General features: G+C 41.3%; 1 protein-coding gene across 6 annotated transcripts in view; it reads right to left on the bottom strand.

The window, feature by feature from the left end:
• The window catches only part of GTF3C1 (general transcription factor IIIC subunit 1), an 82,451-nt gene that overhangs the window by 51,394 nt on the left and 10,030 nt on the right, over nt 1-21,027 (bottom strand). Inside the window, exons 4-10 of one of the 6 annotated variants that reach the window (XM_073362655.2) lie at nt 18,273-18,416; nt 16,721-16,817; nt 14,070-14,193; nt 12,170-12,328; nt 4,149-4,264; nt 1,919-2,243; nt 841-1,052 (exon numbers count right to left, since the gene is read on the bottom strand). In XM_073362655.2, coding sequence (XP_073218756.1) covers nt 841-1,052; nt 1,919-2,243; nt 4,149-4,264; nt 12,170-12,328; nt 14,070-14,193; nt 16,721-16,817; nt 18,273-18,416 — 1,177 coding nt within the window. Of the gene's footprint in view, nt 1-840; nt 1,053-1,918; nt 2,244-4,148; nt 4,265-12,165; nt 12,329-14,069; nt 14,194-16,720; nt 18,417-21,027 lie in introns of those variants that run through there. The other 5 variants (XM_073362659.2, XM_073362658.2, XM_073362656.2 and 2 more) reach the window with 5 other exon arrangements.

Raw genomic sequence — 21,027 nt, 5'->3', positions numbered from 1 at the left:
GTACAAACTCAAGGAGTTCCTATCTGTCCCTCTATCACCATAATATCTGAGTCTCTCTCAACTTTAATGTGTCATGTTCTCAGCATCCTAGTGAGGCAGATCAGTACTATTTATTCCCATCTTGTAGATGGGAACTGAAGCACAGACTAAGTGACCTGCCCAAGGTCATACAGGGGAGTCTGGTGGAGCAGAGAACTGAACCCAACTTTCCCATGTCTGAAGCTTGTGTCCTAAACAACTAGTCTAACTTCCACCAAACTGCAATAACCATGTCCATATCATGCATCACCATCAGGTTTTGAACCTTGAACCTTCAGCACAGATCTCTACCACTCAAACTACAGGATGACTTTAGGTCTAGCACATGCTTGCTCTTCCTACAAATCTCACTCAGTTTTAGCCCTATGGCATTTGACTATGCTTGTTTCTGAATGTTTTAGGCAAGTGGTGATCAATGTGCATAGCGACTAAAGAATGAAGTCTGCTCTGTGTGCAAGCAAGGAGTGGCATTTCCCAAGCCCCCAGAGCTGAAAAACTGACAATGAGGAAGTTCCTATGAACGTAGTTTCATCCTCTCATTCCATTCCCTAAACTTTGAATTGCATGACTCAACTAGGCTGCTGATAACCTTTAAACAAAACCAGATTGAATGTGTGCAGGGAGATGGGAAAGCAGAGGGACAAAATAACCAATGTGAAACAAAGGGATTGTAGCTGGAGGTCTTGCTATGAAAAGTAGAAAACTGTCAGTCAGAGGGTCACCTGCCCAATGTTGCAGGAATTCTCATACTTCAAGCAGCTGTACCAACAAGAGAGCAAGTATCAAGCCATAATATCTTACCTTGGGGTCTTCAAGTCTGACCTCCTCAATCACAGTCATATCCCCCTCTTCATCTATGGAATGAGTGCCTAGAGAGAGATTAGGTTCCTGCTTTATAGTGTCCAAACTAGAATCCTCCTCTGCAAAGCCATCTGGGAGCTCTTCAGGATCTTCAAGAAGGCGGGGGGAAGGCAGCTTCTTCACCAGGGTCTTCGTGGCGTGGAACTTGCAGCCTAATTTAAGAACACAAAGAAGTCCAGTTCGGCTGGCCACTTCATTGTTCAGTTCCTACAGGTTTTTCCCATGCCCAGCCATTCCCTAGATGACAGGGACCTAGCCCAGGCCTGCAGACAGGTTCACTTAAAGTGTCTCCGGCTATACTCTTCAAGCATCTTCTATCCAATAAGGCCATTGCAGGAAACAGGGAGGCTCAAGGAGAGTAAACAGCTATGCTCAGTCTTAAAAATTTAAATATTATTTGAGTGAATTCTGGACACTTACATCCTCCAGGTGATGATGCTTTCCCCCCCTCCCTGACTGCAGGTAGAAGACTCTCCAGGTAGATTCCTACCTGATAGTAGGGGGCAGGATTAGCTTGGTCAGCAGCTGCTGCCTGAAGAAAGGGGGGAACGGGGGGGTTGTCTCCCACTTCAAAGACTGTCTTGCCTGAGAGGAACCTCCCCTGGAGCATGAAAAGAGTAGGAGTTCACAACATGCACCTCTGCAGCCTTTCCATAAATCTATGGCAGGTCAGGTGACCCCTTCCCATAGCTCATTAGAGAGACGGATGGGAGTGCACAGGAGACTGGGAAGAAGCACCTGTACCCCACCCCTACACCAGTTTCCCAGTCTAGCAACCTTAGGCAAGGAAGTTGTTCCAAGTCCCCAGCAGAAGGAAGAGAGAGTGGGGTTAGGAACGAATGTGTCACCCTTGCCCCCCAACAATATAGTAAGTTTTGGGGAGAGAACACCAAACGCAAACAGGGTGCAGGCAATGCTGCAGAAGAGGATTTTTTTTAAACAAACCTGATGTCCTCTCTATTTTCTTCAAAGGAAACCTACATGAGAAAGCCAGACTCCCCAGAGAACCATTCCCTACCTTTAGTTGGTGTTGACTGATGGGGGCCATCTCGGAAGCTGAATTTCAGCAGTGCATCTGAGTTGGCCTTCACTCCTTTTTCTCGTTTCTTGTTGTATTTCATCTCTTCCTCATTATCTGATTCTGAGAGGAAAGTGTCTTCTTCTACAGGAGACAGATCTTCCTCAGGCAGGGAGTCTTCATGCACTAGAGCCAAGCTAACTGTCGCTAACTGTTCACTCCGGGCCTTCTCCCTCTCAAACTGACGGCTTAAATCACTCTCTTCTGCAAAAACGTGTGAAATGTACTTTGTTGTTCGTTGCCGACCTTCATCTTCCATAAATCCCTAAGAGGATTGAAAGTCATTATTTTGGCAAATTCTTCCGTTTCCCCCTCCGTTATCCTTGTCCTCTGACCACCCAGATTCTCAACTCCTCCTCCTCCTCCAAGCCCCACCTCCCAAAGCTTTAATCTCTATTCTTAAAAACTAGGCGGGCCACGTCTGCAGCTCATGGAAAACAGAGAAACATTCCGTTTACACAAAAATTCTGTATCCTGCGTAGATAACAATCACATACCACAATATATTTTCTCTTATTCTGTATTACAGACATCTGAACAAAACCAAGGTATTTGTTTCTTAATCAGTTTGATGCATACTGTTCTAGAACCATAATTCTGTGTGAAGTTGCTGGAATATGGGACTTACAAGGCTGGATCAGACCAGGGGTCCTTCTACTCCATTATCTGGCCTGACAGTGGCCAGAACCAGATGCTTCAAGTGTAGAAAAGCCCAGAACAAATACTTAAGGAATTTCTTCCTACCTCCACCCCACCCCAATCAATGAATGGTTGGTTTATGTCCTGAAGCATGTTTATATCCCTTTTCTAATCTTATATAAAGTATCTTTAGATATGAATCCTGGGAATATGTTTTGTTTTTTTAAATCCTACCAATTTCTTGGCCACGACATGCAATCTTATTAAAACAACTGCTATACAGAAGGGTTGGAGGGTAGCAAATGTACCTATACTTAAAAAAGGCTCTAGGGGTGATCGAGGCAATTATTGTCCAGTAAGCTTTATATGGTAATTTGTTAAAATGATAAAAAACCTGGAAGATCAAGGTATGACGGTTTAACAGCATAGCTTCCTCAAAGGAAAATAATGTATCACTAATCTCTTAGAATTCTTTGTTACTTTAGTGATATGTTCAGATAAAGGAGAACCAGTTGACAATTTATTTAAATTACAAAAGGCCTTTTGACAAGGTCCCTCAGTAAAAGCTACTAAAGTTTTATCTACACAGGAGGGTTTATCTTGCACTGAGTTTTTTCATATTAGATTGTATGCACTGATTGTGTACACACTATCAACTGTTTTCTGATTCAATACATGTCACTGTGTCTACATGGGGACTGTGCACCATTATGGGTGAATACCACATGGTGATTTGCTTCACTTCTGGGTTCCACACATGTCAGGACTTCTCTCCCTGTGTATGATGGGATACAATACTGAGGTCAGCTGGAAGGGATTTGAATTCTGGGGGTCAAACTCAATTTCCATAACTTCTTTCCTACTCTCCCACCTAGGTTAGCCAGTGCCATTTTCAAACAGCCAGCATTTTCTGTCTCCTACCATGTACAGGTAAATTAAGTATTGGGGCAGCTAACCAGGGACTGGGCAAGGAGGGGCATGGCTTGGGGAATTTGTGTATTGCAGCTTGGCAAGTAAGCTTAGGGCTAGATTTTTAAAAGTATTAGGCATGGCTGCACCTAACGTCGCAATTCCCAACTGATTTAGGAGCCTAAATCTCATGTTCAAAAGGGATTTAGATGCTTAGGAGTCTAAATCCCAACTGTCAATGGAATTTAGGCTCCTAAGTGTCTAAATCCATTTCAGAAATGAGATTTAGGCTACCAAATCAGTCATGTGTTGCAATGCTGAGCACAATACCGCCTAAACACCTTAAAAATCTATGTTGTTGATGTTGAATTAATTTTTCAAACCCTGCCTTCCCCGTTCATTATTTTGCATATGCTATCCCTTATCTGTCTCCCCTCTAAATGGAACAGTCAATCTTTATAGTTTCTACAGGTCTCTTTTTTCACTGCCCATCTTCAAATCCCTTCTATTTTCTCTCTCTTTTTTGAGATAAAAGTGACCATTAAGTTCTATTTAATTTATTTCCACAGTGATGGTAGTTGCAACCCTGTCTTTAATCTCATTTTAATCCACAAGACATTACCTTGACAACTTTGTATCTCTCTAGAAGACGACAGAGCATCCGTGCTTCTAGCTTCCCCACATTCATAGCCGATCGAATTTCTGCCTGAGAAATTCCTTTGGTTCCCCTACTTTCAACTGTTTTAGGGAGGGGAAAGAAGTTAAAACTTAAGTTTACAGGAATCACCTCATACTGAAACAATCTGGCTGAGCTGCAGAGGCTATCAGATCCAGCCTGAACAACTGCTGTCAGCTTGAACGTCATTGTCTTAAAAGCATAAGATTTTCAAACATACATCAGAATGTCTTCAACACTTAAAGAAAAGGAGTATTGTGGCACCTTAGAGACTAACCAATTTATTTGAGCATAAGCTTTCGTGAGCTACAGCTCACTTCATCGGATGATGATGGCACATGATGGCATATATCACATTGGTAGATGTGCAGGTGAACTAGCCTCTGATAGTGTGGCTGATGTTATTAGGCCCTGTGATGGTGTCCCCGTTGCCAACTGTGCCCACATATCTATTCAGGGGACACCATCACAGGGCCTAATAACATCAGCCACACTATCAGAGGCTCGTTCACTTCCACATCCACCAATGTGATATATGCCATCATGGGCCAGCAATGCCCCTCTGCCATGTACATTGGTCAAACTGGACAGTCTCTACATAAAAGAATAAATGGAAACAAATCAGATGTCAAGAATTATAACATTCATAAACCAGTCGGAGAACACTTCAATCTCTCTGGTCACGCGATTACAGACAGGAAAGTTGCGATATTACAACAAAAAACTTCAAATCCAGACTCCAGCGAGAAACTGTTGAATTGGAATTCATTTGCAAATTGGATACAATTAACTTAGGCTTGAATAGAGACTGGGAGTGGCTAAGTCATTATGCAAGGTAACCTATTTCCCCTTGTTTTTTCCTACCCCCCCCCCATAGACGATCTTGTTAAACCCTGGATTTGTGCTGGAAATGGCCCACCTTGATTATCATACACATTGTAAGGAGAAAGAAAAGGAGTACTTGTGGCACCTTAGAGACTAACCAATTTATTTGAGCATGAGCTTTCGTGAGCTACAGCTCACTTCATCAGATGAAGTGAGCTGTAGCTCACGAAAGCTCATGCTCAAATAAATTGGTTAGTCTCTAAGGTGCCACAAGTACTCCTTTTCTTTTTGCGAATACAGACTAACACGGCTGTTCCTCTGAAACCTGTCATTGTAAGGAGAGTGGTCACTTTAGATAAGCTATTACCAGCAGGAGAGTGGGTTTGTGTGTGGGTGGGGGGGGGTGGGGTGAGGGGTGAGAAAACCTGGATTTGTGCTGGAAATGGCCCAGCTTGATTATCATACACATTGTAAGGAGAATGATCACTTTAGATAAGCTATTACCAGCAGGAGAGTGGGGTGGGGGGAGGTATTTTTTCATGCTTTGTGTGTATAAAAAGATCTTCTACACTTTCCACAGTATGCAGCCGATGAAGTGAGCTGTAGCTCACGAAAGCTTATGCTCAAATAAATTGGTTAGTCTCTAAGGTGCCACAAGTACTCCTTTTCTTTTTGCGAATACAGACTAACACGGCTGTTACTCTGAAACCTTCTTCAACACTTGCTACTATAAATCGTTTTCACTGTCATACACATAATACACAGTGTTGTACAATAAAATATGCATATCTAAGGCTGTAAAAAAGATTTCTACTACATTATATTTGTGAAATAGTATGTGCTAATTTAGTTAAAGAAGATCATAATGCATGTGCACAATGGGCAGAGTTAAGTCTGCCTGTGCTAATTTGACACGTTAACTTAGATTCATAGATATTAAGGTCAGAAGGGACCATTATGATCACCTCGTCTGACCACCTGCACAATGCAGGCCACAGAATCTCACCCACCCACTCCTGCAATAAACCTCTCACCTATGTCTGAGCTATTGAAGTCCTCAAATCATGGTTTAAAGACTTCAAGGAGCAGAGAATCCTCCAGCAAGTGACCCGTGCCCCATGCTACAGCACAAGGCGAAACCTCCCCAGGGCCTCTTCCAATCTGCCCTGGAGGAAAATTCCTTCCCAACCCCATATATGGCGATCAGCTGAACCCTTAGCATATGGGCAAGATTCACCAGCCAGATACCCAGGAAAGAATTCTCTGTAGTAACTCAGATCCCACCCTGTTGCGGTTCAGTGATGAGACAGAACACAGCTTTATGCAAGCAAACAGGCTGGTCAGCGGAGATGGGCTGTTCTGCCCCCCCTGCCTTCCACCTTCTCCTTTTATTATATTTCTCCCCCTAAGCATTACACACTGCTACACAAAGGAATGTATGACGTTAATTTATATGCTTAGTTACCATTCTCTATCTACTACAATCCTGGTTCTCAGGCCTTGAGCCCAGGCTAAAGAAACCTCCCACAGTTGCTGTCCAAACAATTAAGTTCTCAGGGTTCATATCTAGCCCTTGTCCTTGGATAGAGCAATGTGTGCATTGCTCCTGGGAAACAGTCAGGGTGTGCCCCGCCTGCTTCCAGGTGGAATAGCTAGACATTAACCCTTCACCACCCCATCTAACTTGAGTGGTTAGCTGGGAAAAGAAACAGTTACTATGAGGTAAGTAACTGAACTGTGCTTCTCCAAGATGTTCTGTGCATGTGGATCCCACTCATGGTGTGGTAGCACCCCTTGCACAGGAGTTCGGAAACTTAAAAAGCAGTGTCCATTAAGGGGTCATGCGTGCACCCTTTGTGTCCTTGCACCCCCTCTCCTAAGGGCAAAGGGCAGTGTGACCCTGCTCACTCCCTCAGTTCCTTCTCGCCATCCAGAGTCTCAAAGAGTCTCTGAGCTGTGGGGATGTGCTGTGGGTCATGGGATCCACCATGCAAAGAGCATGTTAAAAAGCCAGTTACTGTAAGTAACCATTTTTTCTTCTTTGAGTTCCTGTGCACGTGGTTTCCCCTCATGGTGATTAACAGGCAATTCAGAAATCAAGGTGATGGGAACTCAGAGCTCATTTGAACAGAGATTGCAGGACTGCTCTTCCCATTTGTGCATCTGCTCTGAAAGCTGATACCAAGGAATAATGCTTGGAAAGAAGTATACAATGAAGATCAAGTTGCTGTTTTGCAAATTTCAGCAATTGGTATCCTACTCAAGCACCCTGCTGAGGCTGCATGTGATATAGCAGAATGAGCAGTTACTCTGGCTGGAGGCTGGAGTTTGTTAATAAGGTAGGAAACTTTTATACACTCCATGATCCATTTAGATCATTGTTGAGAGGAGACTGATTTTCCCTTTGAAGCACTGCCATAAGCAATAGAAAGATAGCTCAGGAAATCACCAAGATTTGTTATATTAAGGTAGTATAAGAACATGAGAATGCCCATACTGGGTCAGACCAATGATCCATCTAGCCCAGTATCCTGTCTTCCAACGGTGGCCAATGCCAGATGCTTCAGAGGGAATGAACAGAGCAGGGCAATCATAGAGTGATTTATCCAGACCCAGCTTCTGGCAGTTAGAGGCTTAGGAACACTCAGAGCATGGAGCTGTATCCCTGACAATCTTGGCTATTGCCATGGATGAACCTATCTTTCATGAATGTGTCTAATTCCTTTTTGAACCTAGTTATACTTCTCGCCTTCACAACATCCCTTGGCAACGAGTCCACAAGTTGTCTGTGCATTGTGTGAAGAAGTACTACCTTATAGTTTGTTTTAACCCTTCTGCCCATTAATTTTCAATGGGTGACCCCTTGTTCTTGTTTTATGCGAAGGGGTAAATAACACTTTCTTATTCACTTTCTCCACACCACACTTTAGATTCAAGTTTGAGAACAGATGTAAGGTTGATTTTACAGAGTTGGAGACCTGCTGAACTGATCTTCTGCGGATTAACCAATCGTTGAGGTATGGGTATACAAATACCTTGATGCTGGAGATGGGCAGATACTACTAACAGGCATTTTGTAAACACCAGGAGCAGTGAGGAGGCTGAACAGGAGAACCCTGAATTGATAATGATTGTGTAGTACATGGACATGAAGAAGTTTCTTGGTATTCCAACATGAAAAGGTGTTTTGCAAATTGAGGGTACTGAACCAGTCCATGAGATCTAATGAATGTGTGATATATGCCAAAGTCACCATGCAGAATTTTGTACTGATGGAGGTGTTAAGGAACCTGAGGTCCAGTATGGGGCTCTATAGCCCCTTTTCTTTTTGGGTACAAGAAAGCAGAGGGAATAAAATCCTTCTCCCTTGAAGAGTTGGAGGACTGGCTCTATTGCTCCCAACTCCAGGAGCGATAGTATTTCTGGACACACGACTCACGGGAGATTGGTCCCTCAAGAGACATAGGGACGGTAGTGGTGGGGGAGGGTATAATATGGAATTGGAGGGTATACTCTTCCTGAATGGCCTGTAAGACCCAACGGTCCGATGTTATGGAAGTCTAGGCATATTTGAAAAAGAAAAGGAAAGTACCAAAAAGGGGAAGAGAAGGGTACAGATCCACAGTCTAGTGCAGAATCCTTAACTGAAGCTTCAAAACTGTTGCTCTCCTGTTGGTACTCTAGCCACTTCTCTCCTGCTGAATTACCAACATGGCATTTGTCGCTCCTCATTCTTTACTAAAGCTGAACTGTTCTTGTTCAAGGGAGGGTTCCATCGTTCTCCTAATCCCGGCAATGAAGATGTATTCATGTATCTTCATCCCATGTAATAGCAACTTTATTCCTTTATATAGTTTCCTCATTCCTCGATGCTTCCCTTCTCATGTTCTGGGATCAAGATAGACTTACACAATTTCCCACACAAACAGAAACTAAAATTGCTAAATCAGAGTACTGTTAATTGCCTGGGCCAGAATATCTCATAACGTGTATGGATAAAACCTCTTTCTCCCAACCTAGCTAAAAAGAACTCTAAAAAGTTAGCAAGCAGGGTAACACACTGTTGTCCTATGAAAAGCGGCCCACTGTGCACTGAATGGATCAACAGATGGGTGGGGAAGTTGTGAGTTAACCAAGATACAGCTTGCTGTGAGACTGAATGTCAAATGAGGCAAACTGTTACCTCAAAAAAATCCAAACCAAATTTTTCGCCCCCAAATGATATACTATCCATTTGTTTGCCCTCAAAGTCAAATATACCATGCATTATCTGTTTTGTACCAAAAATGTGCCTTTTACCCCAAATTAGAAGCTGCATGTTTGTGTGCCCTGTGAGTCAGATCTACATCTCTCTATAGGAGGACAGCATCTCTTGTTGTGTTGTAAGCCCTATATAATATGAAATACTTATAGACAAAGAATGTATGGCGTATGTCCATTGGTCTTTGGAAGATAAGGGATTTTGTTGGTTTTCATTGTAAATAACTGTTGCATTCTAGAAGTAAAAGGAATTGTATGCACAAGGAAGATGTTGAAATATATAAACTAGGGTATACCTTTGAATTATTAAAAGAAATTGCTTAAAAAGAGCAGAAATCCAACTAATTATGTGGGCTAATACTGAAATACAATCCTTGAAATTAATCAAACAGAAAAAGCCACCAATAAGGAAAGGATTGAAGAAATGCATTGTACACAGATGCCATCTACTGGATGCCAATGGAAGCAGCAGAGAAACAAAGCTGAAGTCTGAACCCTTATTTGACATGTGTCCAACAGAAATCGAGAGGGTGACCCTCTCCAATGGCCCCTGGAAGCACAGCATATAAAACTAAGGTCACCATGTGGGACCCCAGAGCTCACTGATGGGGGAAAGACTCTTTTCATCCAGAGTCACAGGACCAAGAGTTGACTGAACCCACGAAGAAGCTGCAGAATCCTAAGTGCAACCAATGCCTTGAACAACTGTGTGGAAAGGACTCTCCCCCCATCCCTGGGTTAAGTGGTGAGATTTCATTTCAAAGATTATATTTCTTATTTGGTTCCTTAATATAAATAACTAAAGATTAGCTCACTGAGTCTACATCTCAAGTAACTATATCTTAGATCGGTAAGCATTAGTCTTACCGGTTAACCTGCCTTAACTGTTAATCCCGGGCTGGCCGGCCGGCATCAGTGGCCCCGCTGCCCGACCGGAGCAGCACCTCCCAGCTGGAGCAGTGGCCCCGGCTGTGCTGGCCAGCGGGATTCGCCACAGAGGCTTAATCAGTTAATTGTTTAAACGACATTTTAAATTGTTTAAATGGTTAACTTTTTAAAAACAGTATTTACATCCCTAATGCTGGGCTTTGTAAGTCCAAGCAAATTGGCCTAAGAGAGATATGAACCATAATTTTAAGCAATTCCTTTTGATATTCTGTACTTGTCTGCTTTGAGACCAAACCATTCAAATAGCAGGCACTTAGAAGTGCCTTACAGACACACACATTCTTACTCCTTGAAGAAATACTGGAATTGTGATAAGTGTATTAGATACTACACAACTGATGATAACAAGTAAATGCTATAAGAAATTTTGGTGATTTGCATTAATGTAACTGCTGAGCCCCAACCCTAGTCTATGACAATTGCTTGTAAGATTATATTGTTGTGCTCGGTACAGGCCTAGAACACTGGTTTTGTCTACCCTTGATTGATGAACTGTTGATTGTATACTAATGTGGTTCTGGGTGAATTAATACATTGTTGACTGGTTAAGAGAAACTAAGTGTACTGATCTGAGAAGTACTGTCTAAGATAAAAGTTAACCTGAAAAGAACCTGTCATTAAATTAGTAAACCAACGCTTCCTGGACTCAATAAAAAAGGGTTATTAATCTATTAGATTCCATCTAACATTGCCTATAACACTGACCAAACTGAAATCTAGTTGATCAGATTTCAGTTTTAAAATCTGACTGGTATGTTGGAAAAATCATAACACTGACCTTCATTGACGTTTACACCAGGCTGAGTACAGGGGAACAAAGCCATTTAATAAGTGACAGCGTGGGTGAAGCAGTAGGTAGGACACTAGGGTGGCGCTAGATATGAAGGGAGAGGCCAGGATTAAGAGCAGCAAAGGAGTGGCTGCTCTTGCACCCCGCTCTTTACTATAAGGTGTTGAGTTTTGGGTTTTTTTTTACTCTGAAAGAGAAAGTGATGGGAAAAGGTAGAGGGCAGTCCTTTTTCTTCCCCACCAACCTCCTTTATTCCCCATCAGCATGCTCCTGTGTGATCCCATCCCCACCCCACTTTTTCACTTTGAAAATATAAACAATCTACAGAGAAGGGACAAAGGTGATGGCAATTGAGGCAACTTGCTACTTTCAGCCCCAACAGTTACTCTGGGCACCAGCCACCACTGCTAAGATGGATACAGAAGTCCTGACATTCCCCTCCCCCATTACAAGTTCAAATCCTGTCTAGGCTTGGACTGGAGAACTAGTGTAAGTGACGACAAAGAGGCAAAGCCACATCTAACCTAGAAAAATAGGCAATATTTAAAAACATTAGCTAACATGTTTTAAAAAATAGTATGCACTGAATTTAACCTCCTTTAAAAATGTTATCTGGCTAAGTAATATTTTTAAACAACGTATATCCTAGTGTAGAGAGGGCCCAAGAGAGCAAAAATTAATCTGTTAGAGGGAAGAGATTTTTAGCAAGTGTTTAAAACTCTTGGCTCATTTTTCTTAACTATTTTACTCCAATGCCAAATTGACATTTTGAATAAAGGAAGCTTTGTTAATCATTAAGCACCCACACTCTTTTCGACTAGGATATTGAGAGTTCATAACAAGCCTTAGTCATCTCATTTTTATATCCTGGTAGTCCCTAGAGGCAAACAAAACTGGGACAGGAAAGTGCCCAATGTGTTAGATACTTTCACACATTGTGAAAGACAATCCTGCTCTGAACAGATGAGACGAAGGGTAGGAGAAAGTAATTATTTTTCTGATTTCACAGATGTGCACAAGAATCTAATGTACAAAGTAATGACAATTTCAAAATTAAGCCAATAAGAAAACATTCAGCTCATTTTCATGCAGGTAACATATGAACTTAGATTATGAACACCCAGAACCTGATTACATTACCTACTTAGCTCATAAGCCTGCGTAAGCATATCCCGCTCATAAACAATATCTACAGGCTGGACAGCTTTTGTGATCATCTCTTCCTCCTCCTCATCATGGTAATCATTCACTTTCTTTCGAAATTCCTTCACTAGTTTGAGGCATCGGACCATGACATCAGTCCCTGAGAACACATGAAACTACTGGTTAGTAAAATAACTGAATAAAATCTGTGGGTGAAAAGGAGGGATCCACATGAAAAATAAGTTAATTCGTTTTTCTCAGCATTGACAAACAGAATGACATTCCAGTTAAGTATCTTAATGAATTATCACAAATGGAACTGGGCACTCGCATATGGGCCTGATGGAAACTCTCACAGCCTTGAGGTTTTAAACCATGGATACAGATGGAAAGGTCTCCTGCTCATCTGCAAAGGTAACATAGGATATCTCTAGGGCTCAAACAGTGAAGTATTTGAGGGGATGTGAAAAAAGTCCTATAAAAAGACATAATATGAAATTAGGGAACTTTTAATTATGTGCAAGAAGGTGTGTGAATGGTGATCCTGTGAGACACATCTCTTCAGAAAACCAATATAGATTGCAATCTCTTCAAAGACACTGTCCTTTTGCTCCGATAATCACCTAACAAATGTTTGGGTCTTTTAAAGAAAGTAATTAACTGTAATAATTTTAGAGACTAACCAATTTATTTGAGCATAAGCTTTCGTGAGCTACAGCTCACTTCATCGGCTGCATACTGTGGAAAGTGTAGAAGATCTTATTATATACACACAAAGCAAGAAAAAATACCTCCTCCCACCCCACTCTCCTGCTGGTAATAGCTTATCTAAAGTGATCACTCTCCTTACAATGTGTAGTCTCTAAGGTGCCACAGGTACTCCTTTTCTTTTTGCGAATATTGGATTTGTGCTGGAAATGGCCCAACTTGATTATCATACACATTGTAAGGAGAGTGATCACTTTATATAAGCTATTACCAGCAGGAGAGTGGGGTGGGAGGAGGTATTTTTTCACGCTTTGTGTGTATATAATAAGTTCTTCTACACTTTCCACAGTATGCAGCCGATGAAGTGAGCTGTAGCTCACGAAAGCTTATGCTCAAATAAATTGGTTAGTCTCTAAGGTGCCGTAAGTACTCCTTTTCTTTTTGCGAATATAGACTAACACGGCTTTTTACTCTGAAACCTGTAATAATTTTATCTATCAAAATGTAATACCACCCTTGAAGTTTTACAGCCCTTCTACTCTATGAAAACAATAGACTCAGGGAACCTGGTTACAACACAGCTATCTTTTGAGCTGTTGTAATATGGTTAAAATGTATAATGTGGATGAAACATCACAGTGTTGGAACCAGGACTAAACCAACAGATTTGTTTCAGGTTTCCCGTGCAGACTCAGGAAAATGATGTGGCATTAGTCACAGACGGCTCTCTTGATAACAATATATATGGACAAGAAACTCTTAAAAGTTTACCTTTTGCATCCGTGAAACAGTGGAAAACTTAGTACTGTGCATCTAGGGAATGGTCAGATTTGTTAACACAAATGGCAGACTGAAAAATATTGGGGAAAAATACACACTGTGAAAATGGGTATTTGATAGAAAATCTTTCCTGGGTCTAAAACTAATGCACACATGGAAGGATGACATTAGTACATTAACTAATCATATCATAATCCAACTAATCCCTGGTTAATTGTTTAATGCTCAATATATCCCTGGAATGGATAATTATTTCAGGTGAGTTGTGTTGTGTACTAGCAAATTTATAACTTGATATATACCTGAGATGCAAAGGAAGCTTTACCTTTAAACACTCTGCAAATTAAGATTTTGGTTAGTTTATAGACTTGATGATATCCGCACGTACATAATAAAGATGTGGCTGCAATTACCTTTCTTTGTTTTATAGGGTCCGCCATCAGGGTGAATGTCCTGTAACGGGGTAGATAATACTTTGGCCAGGCCAGCGTTCATCATATATTGATACAGACGTTTGAATGTTCTTTCACAGAGACCCTACAATAACAGTAACAGTAAAGAGAAATGAAAAGGATGTCACTATTCTAAGGAGCATTCCCTACAAATCAGGAAGCTAATAGAACTAAACCCTTGATTTTCATAGAGATGTAAACAGAGAAACATCTTTCTGTCCCTGAGGTGCTTGACTCAGTTACTATATGCCTCTAGCCCCTTGACCAGGACTTTAGATCCCACTTCTTCTCTTTCATTTACCTGGTTTTTAGTACCCAGTTGTCTTTCCCTATCTACAAGCTCTCCATTATCTGTCTTGGAAAATAGCTTTCCTATTATCACATCTGCCTCTAATTACCATCCCTTGCCTCCTTTCTTCCACTGTGTTCAGTTTATTCAAACGTCCTAGTCCTCAACTAAACCTTTCATTCCATTCAATCCTGCTTCTGCCCTCTCCATTCAGAACTGTCAAGATCAAAAATAATAATATATTACAAATGGAAAAAAGGGAAAGTTGATAGTAGTGAATGTAAATCAGAAGCTAGGAATTGTAGAAAATTGATCAGGGAAGCAAAGGGACACAAGGAGAACTCTATGGCCAGCAGAGTTAAGGATAAGAAGGAGGTTTTTTTAATGCACATCAGGAACAAAAAGAATCCTAACAATGGCTCTGGTCCATTACTAAATGGAAATGGTAGAATTAATAATAATGCCAAAACATAAGTAGTGGTCAATAAATATTTATATTTTATATTTGGGAAAAGAACAGATGATGCAGTCATATCATCTGTTAACACTCTTTCCATTCCACTGGTATCTTAGAAGGATGTTAAACAGGAGCTACTAAAGACAGACATTTTAAAATCAGCAGGTCAAGATAACTTGCATCTAAGAGTTTTAAAAGAGCAGGCCAAGAAGCAGACTGGGTCATTAATGCTTATTTTCAAGAAGTCTGAGAACAACAGGGAAGTTCCAGAAGACTGAAAGAAAGCTAATGTTGTGCCAATATTTTAAAAGGGCAGATGGGATGACCTGGGTAATTATAGGCCTGTCAGTCTCACATTGATCCTGGGCAAAATAATGGAGCAGCTGATACAGAACTCGATTAACAGAGAATTAAAGGAGGGTAATATAATTAATGCCAATCAACATGGGTTTATGGAATATAGATCCTTTCAAACTAACTTCATATATATATATTTATGAGATTACAGGTTTGGTTGATAAAAGTAAAAAAGTGTTGATGTAATAGACCTTTTTAAGGCAATCTTGGGGCACTTCTCACAGTCCCTCACGTACTAGCTCCTGACTTCCCTACGACCCAAATGGAGTTGAAGCAGCCAAAGGAAGATGAGAAACTAGTGACTAATGGGATGTAAGGAGTTCAGCCACCAGCTGGAGGCAACATAGAAGACAGCAGAGGAACCCCAGAGTCCATACAAAACACTGTGGCCCAGTGTGAAGGGGAAAGTGATCTGCATTCCCCTTGCTCCCAGAAACAGGGAAGACGGGATCACAGAGCTCCTTCCCCTCCCACTGCTCTCCTTCCTTCAGGAGTGGGGATAAAGGTAGCCCCAAGCCTATCTTCAGAGCAGGCACCTTAGGAGGCTGCTCACTGCAGCTATGCAGCTCCAGAGGCTCCCAATGGGGTGGGAGAAGCAGAGGCCTACCTTCCAATCCTAGTCTGCCTTTCTGGGCTCCCGTCCCAGTCCCACCGCACCCCTCCCCCACTGGTTGTCAATCTGCCAGTCTTCTCCTATTCCTCCCCACAACTTTTACTCCCAGTTTCTCTCCCCATCTGCCAACCTCTAAGTCCCAGTCTCCCCCAGGTTCCATGTCCCAGTTTACTCCCTCTGGTCTGGTTCTTGTCCCTTCTGCACTCAATTCAGAAAGCTTACTCCTTCATGATGCCTGGGCCCAGAAAAAGGAGCACTAAGAACACAGGCTCTTACTTCCAGTGCCTGGCTCCACCCCAGCCCAACCTGCATCAGCCAAGAGTGGCAATGGCAGAGAACGCCCTGCTTAGCCCCTTCAGCCTGGGTAGGTGTACGCTCACTGCAGATGGAGTCTTTGGAGAATGCAGCTGTGAAGCTCCAGCAGGTCTCTACTTAGTATATGTGGACTGAGATTTTTCAGAGGCTTAAAACCTGGCCAAATTTGAGTACATTTTCACCATACCAGCAAAAAGCACTTCCCTGACACAAAGGCCACTCGCTTCTTAATGTCAAGTCCTTGCTCCAGAACATGGGGGCGCTAGAGATTCTCAGATAAATGGTTGTTTATTTAATATGATAAACAACATTTTCCCTATACCTCATTCTGGGAAATGGCTGAGCCATTTTGTCTGAAACTTTCTAAAGTTTGTTTTGAATTAGACACCTGACACTGCAAATTTCAGCCTGAGAAGTTAAAGTCTGGCACTTTGAAGCAACGGAAAACAGGTCTGTTTAATGGGAAGTATTATAAGGTTGTCTAACACGTCTCATTATACAGACCAATTCTGCTTGTAATGCTGAATTTTTGGATTTCATTAACAGCAAATTGAGAACTTGAAAGCAAATGATAATCTCACCAGTTCTTCCCTCAGATTCCCCAATTTTTCCATTTTGTTTGGTCGACTGCTCAGCATACTTGAGAGCTTCTCCATAAGGATATCATATTTACTCCTCCTAAAACAAAAGAAGGTTATTCAACATATGAAATTCATGAACACTGACATTTATATCCAGAAATATCACAGAAAACACTAGTTACCATCACAGAGGCAGACTGAGAAATAAAAAGCAAAGATTTTAGCAACATTTGAGGGAATATCAAGTTGTTTATGTTTAGGTCTTACAAAAGATAGATGCAATTCAATTTTTGAATAGTCTTTGAATTTGGACTCAAAACCCAACATTTATCTGCAAAAAGAACAGGAGTACTTGTGGCACCTTAGAGACTAACAAATTTATTTGAGCATAAGCTTTTGTGGGCTGCAGCCCACTTCATCGGATGCATAGAATGGAACATATAGTAAGAAGATATATATATATACATACAGAGAATATGAAAAAGGTGGAGTAAGAGGCTAATTAATTAAGATATTCTCTGTATATGTGTGTGTGTATATCTATCTTCTTACTATATGTTCCACAACTACTCCTGTTCTTCTTTCTAAAAGTTGATAAATCCCATATAGATTTCAGCAGAGCCTTTGACCCACATTAATACTTCACAAACATAGTGATGTATGCACAGTACCCAGATGACTTCCCCAAATTATCTCTACACATCACATTCCCCACACCACATATCTTTATTTATGCTATCAATCCCTGGTTTGCCTCCTGGAAGCATGAGAACACAAAAAGCTTTATGAAGTCCATGTAGGTTTAATGGTTCCTACTAACAGGCCTTAGTTACAGGACTACCTACACTTCATCAAACAATATTCAAAGGTTGGATGCTTTTCTGATATAAAACTATATTTGATATAAACATTGTTTGTCATGGGAAACTGTAAGAAGTCATACTTGACAATTTTTTTTTACCCACTTCATATTTAAAAGCCCACACTCTGTTACACTGTTCATATACAGAGTCAAATTTTAAAAAATTTATAGAGGAGTTCATTTCATTTACACACAGAGTGCTGGTAGGGGAATGCCCTTCACCCAGGTGGGTCAAACAGCAGATGCAAATATCCAATACCAGGAAGACAGCCAGATACCCAAGCTGTTCTGAAGCCAGGCCTGCTGTTTCACTGTGACCATGCCAAAGCCAGTGCAGGATCTAACTATGCAACAGAGAAAAAGAGAGTCAGAAGTAAAAATTCACTAGAAGGCACTATAGATGCTATCCAACAACAACACAGCTATTAAAACAATGTACAAGAAAAACCCGGTCTCTGTAGGACAAGACCAGGCAGTAGGATACCTACCACTCAAACCATGGCTGGAGGTGGGGCACACATCCTTTATACAACCTCTGTCTCTGAACGCTGTGAGAAGGAGCTAATGCAGCAACCAATAGGCACTGCTTCCAGAAAGTTCTGATAGTCCTGTGGCACCGGGGCATGTCCTAATGATAAGAAAGTACACATGCCACCCTGAAGAACCACCTAACATCTGTTGGGTACATACCTGTCAACATGAAAGCGGTTCAAAAGCAGAAGAATGGAGTGCTGCTGGGCTCCACTTGGTAGTCTTATGACATGGGACTGCATTGAAATGAGACCATTTTTGTCTAATACTCTTCTGTGATAATGCATTTTACCAGCATCCACCCTAGAGAAGACAAGACATCCACAGAACCTCCCATGATGACTTGTAAATAAATATAATAAACAAATTATATTCATATAGCACCTGTCATCTCAATGCCCTTTACCAACTTAAATTACTATACAAATTGCCTGTACAACCTTAATTCAGCCCTCTTGTGCATATACATTATGATAGTCTTATTACATAATCACATACAACTTTCTCCACAGGACCACGTTCAATGTACAGGAAATGAATCAGGGTAGTACACTGAATGAGGCTGTTGTCTATAGGACTCAGCCTCATTTGTTGCAGAAGTTAAATGTATAATAAATGAGAAAAAATACTATTGGAAAAGAAAGGCTGGTCTTACGGTTAAGGTAGCTGACTGTCACACAGAGATTGGATTTTATCTCCACTTCCACCACGTGATGCCGGGCAAGTCACTTAAACCAAAATTTTCACAGGTGGCACTAACTGTGTTTTTCATTTTCTTGAAACAACTGGGGTCTGATTTACAAAAGTGCTGAGAAGTCATAGCTGCAGCTGAACTCAATGGGAGCTGTGCTCTGAGCATATGAAGTTCTACAAAAATATTAAGTACCCCAAAAAATCAGTCCCCAAATGTCTCAAGTTGAGCACCCAAAATAGACAATTATGACCTTCATATCTCTGTGCCTCAGTTCCCTATTTGTAAAATAAGGTAATCCCACCACCGCATCTCACAAGAGTGTTGTAAAGGTAAATTCATTAATGTTGGTGAAGCACTCAGATTATGATGGGAGCTCTAGAGAAACATCCATGAGGAAATTAATAGTTCTGTATTCAATGCAGGGTTAGGATGCTGTGAGTGTTGCAGGAATGCAGAATTGGTCAGCGCTATGCTCGGCTGATGTGGCAACTCCTGGTGTCAGACGCCATCACGTGGTCGAGGGACATCTACCTAGAACACATCACTGGACATCGGCAATACCAGGAGTGATGAGCTGAAATGCTGATGAGTAGCAAAGTCGGGAAAATATCTGAAATACTTCCCTGATGGACTGTATTTTCTAAGGAACAACCTATCCTAATTTCTCAGATACTGAGGGACAATCTTCACTCATTGCCATATTTGCTTTCCACAACCAACTCTCTGTATAACTTTTCATGAGTGATGTAACTGAATATTTGGATACTAATCTCTAAACTGTCTTGTTAAATTTATTCACCTAAATTTGGGTTATTTCAGATTAGGTACTATATGTATTTTATGACTTTTAAAACAAACTTTGTATTTTTGGATAATCTAAGCACTATACCCAGATGTACAGACACTCTTTCCTTAACCTGTGTATTATATAATTTTAACATTAGATTTAATAAGAAATTGTAAATATGGCCTGGGGCCACACGCTGAATGATGAGGATAAAAAATACTGACTAGCCGCTCAACATTAATTCTGGCATTTCCCAACTTCTATGTGTTTGACTTTGCAACCTTAACATTCTTTTGGTATATTTTTTTTAAAATGTAATTTCTTAAGTTCTTTAAAAAGCAAATGGAAAGAAAAGAAATTCCATCATGTAGAACCATACAGACCCCACTTTCCAGCAAGGCTGGAACCTTTAGGCCCACAGCACAGTCTTCTGCCACTGGACCTAACAGAGTAACTGGTAGCAGTAGCAGGCTACTATCCTCTGTGTACCAGCCATGAGAGACAGGTAAGAGTTTCCCAGAGGGTTTCTTCTGCTGTCTAGCCAATAGCTATAAATGTTGAGACTCAGGAATCCTGGGTTTAATTCCAAGTGTTCTAGTACTTACAGACTCTTCTGTACCTGTATCCCCTCTGCTTCTAACCCAACCCCAGCCTGATCCTGCCTTCCCCCCGTGTTTTCCAGACAGGCTGTTTCCTCCTACCCTGAAACTGTGACAGGTGCATCTCTGATCCCACAGAGACCTCCATGCAAAATTTTGAGTCCCTAACATCATCCTCTGAAACAGATGAACGGTCATTGTTTTTTTAAATTCAGCCTGGGGCAAAGACCTAACGTAAAATTTTTCAACTTGAACATTTAGATTCTGACAAAATTATAGGCAACAAAAAACAGGGTCTTACAATGGAAAGCATAGCTCCATGTATAATTAACATCCTGTATAAAAAGCGTATACTTGCCAGGAAGTAGAAGAAGCAGGTGGAAGCTTTCTTTAGACAATGTAGGGCCATAAAAGCCACATTTCTGCCTAACTTAGGCTTGCATTTTAAATAAATATTAAATTTCTAGTCCTTGGTTACAAAGAAAATCTTGTGAACATGAACAGAACCTTTTACACCTTTGTAGGTCTGCAGAGAGTTTCAGTGTCTGAGCTTCACAGGTAGGGCCCTATCAAACTCACGGTCCATTTTGGTCAATTTCACGGTTGTTCAATTCTAGGAATTTAAAAATTGTAAATTTCATGGTTTTAGCTATTTAAATCTGAAATTTCATGGTGTTGTAATTGTAGGGGTCCTAAGGCAAAAAGGAATTGGGAGGGGTGGCGGCGGGGGGTGTTGCAAGGTTATTGTTGGGGGGGTTGTGGTACTGCTACCCTTACTTCTGTGCTGCTGCTGGTGGCGGCGCTGCCTTCAAAGCTGGGCAGCCGGAGAGTGGA

Source organism: Lepidochelys kempii, chromosome 10 (genome assembly GCF_965140285.1).
Source record: "Lepidochelys kempii isolate rLepKem1 chromosome 10, rLepKem1.hap1, whole genome shotgun sequence".
Lineage (NCBI taxonomy): Eukaryota > Metazoa > Chordata > Testudines > Cheloniidae > Lepidochelys > Lepidochelys kempii.
Note: the sequence above shows the minus strand (reverse complement) of the source record. Positions and strands in the feature narration are given on the sequence as shown.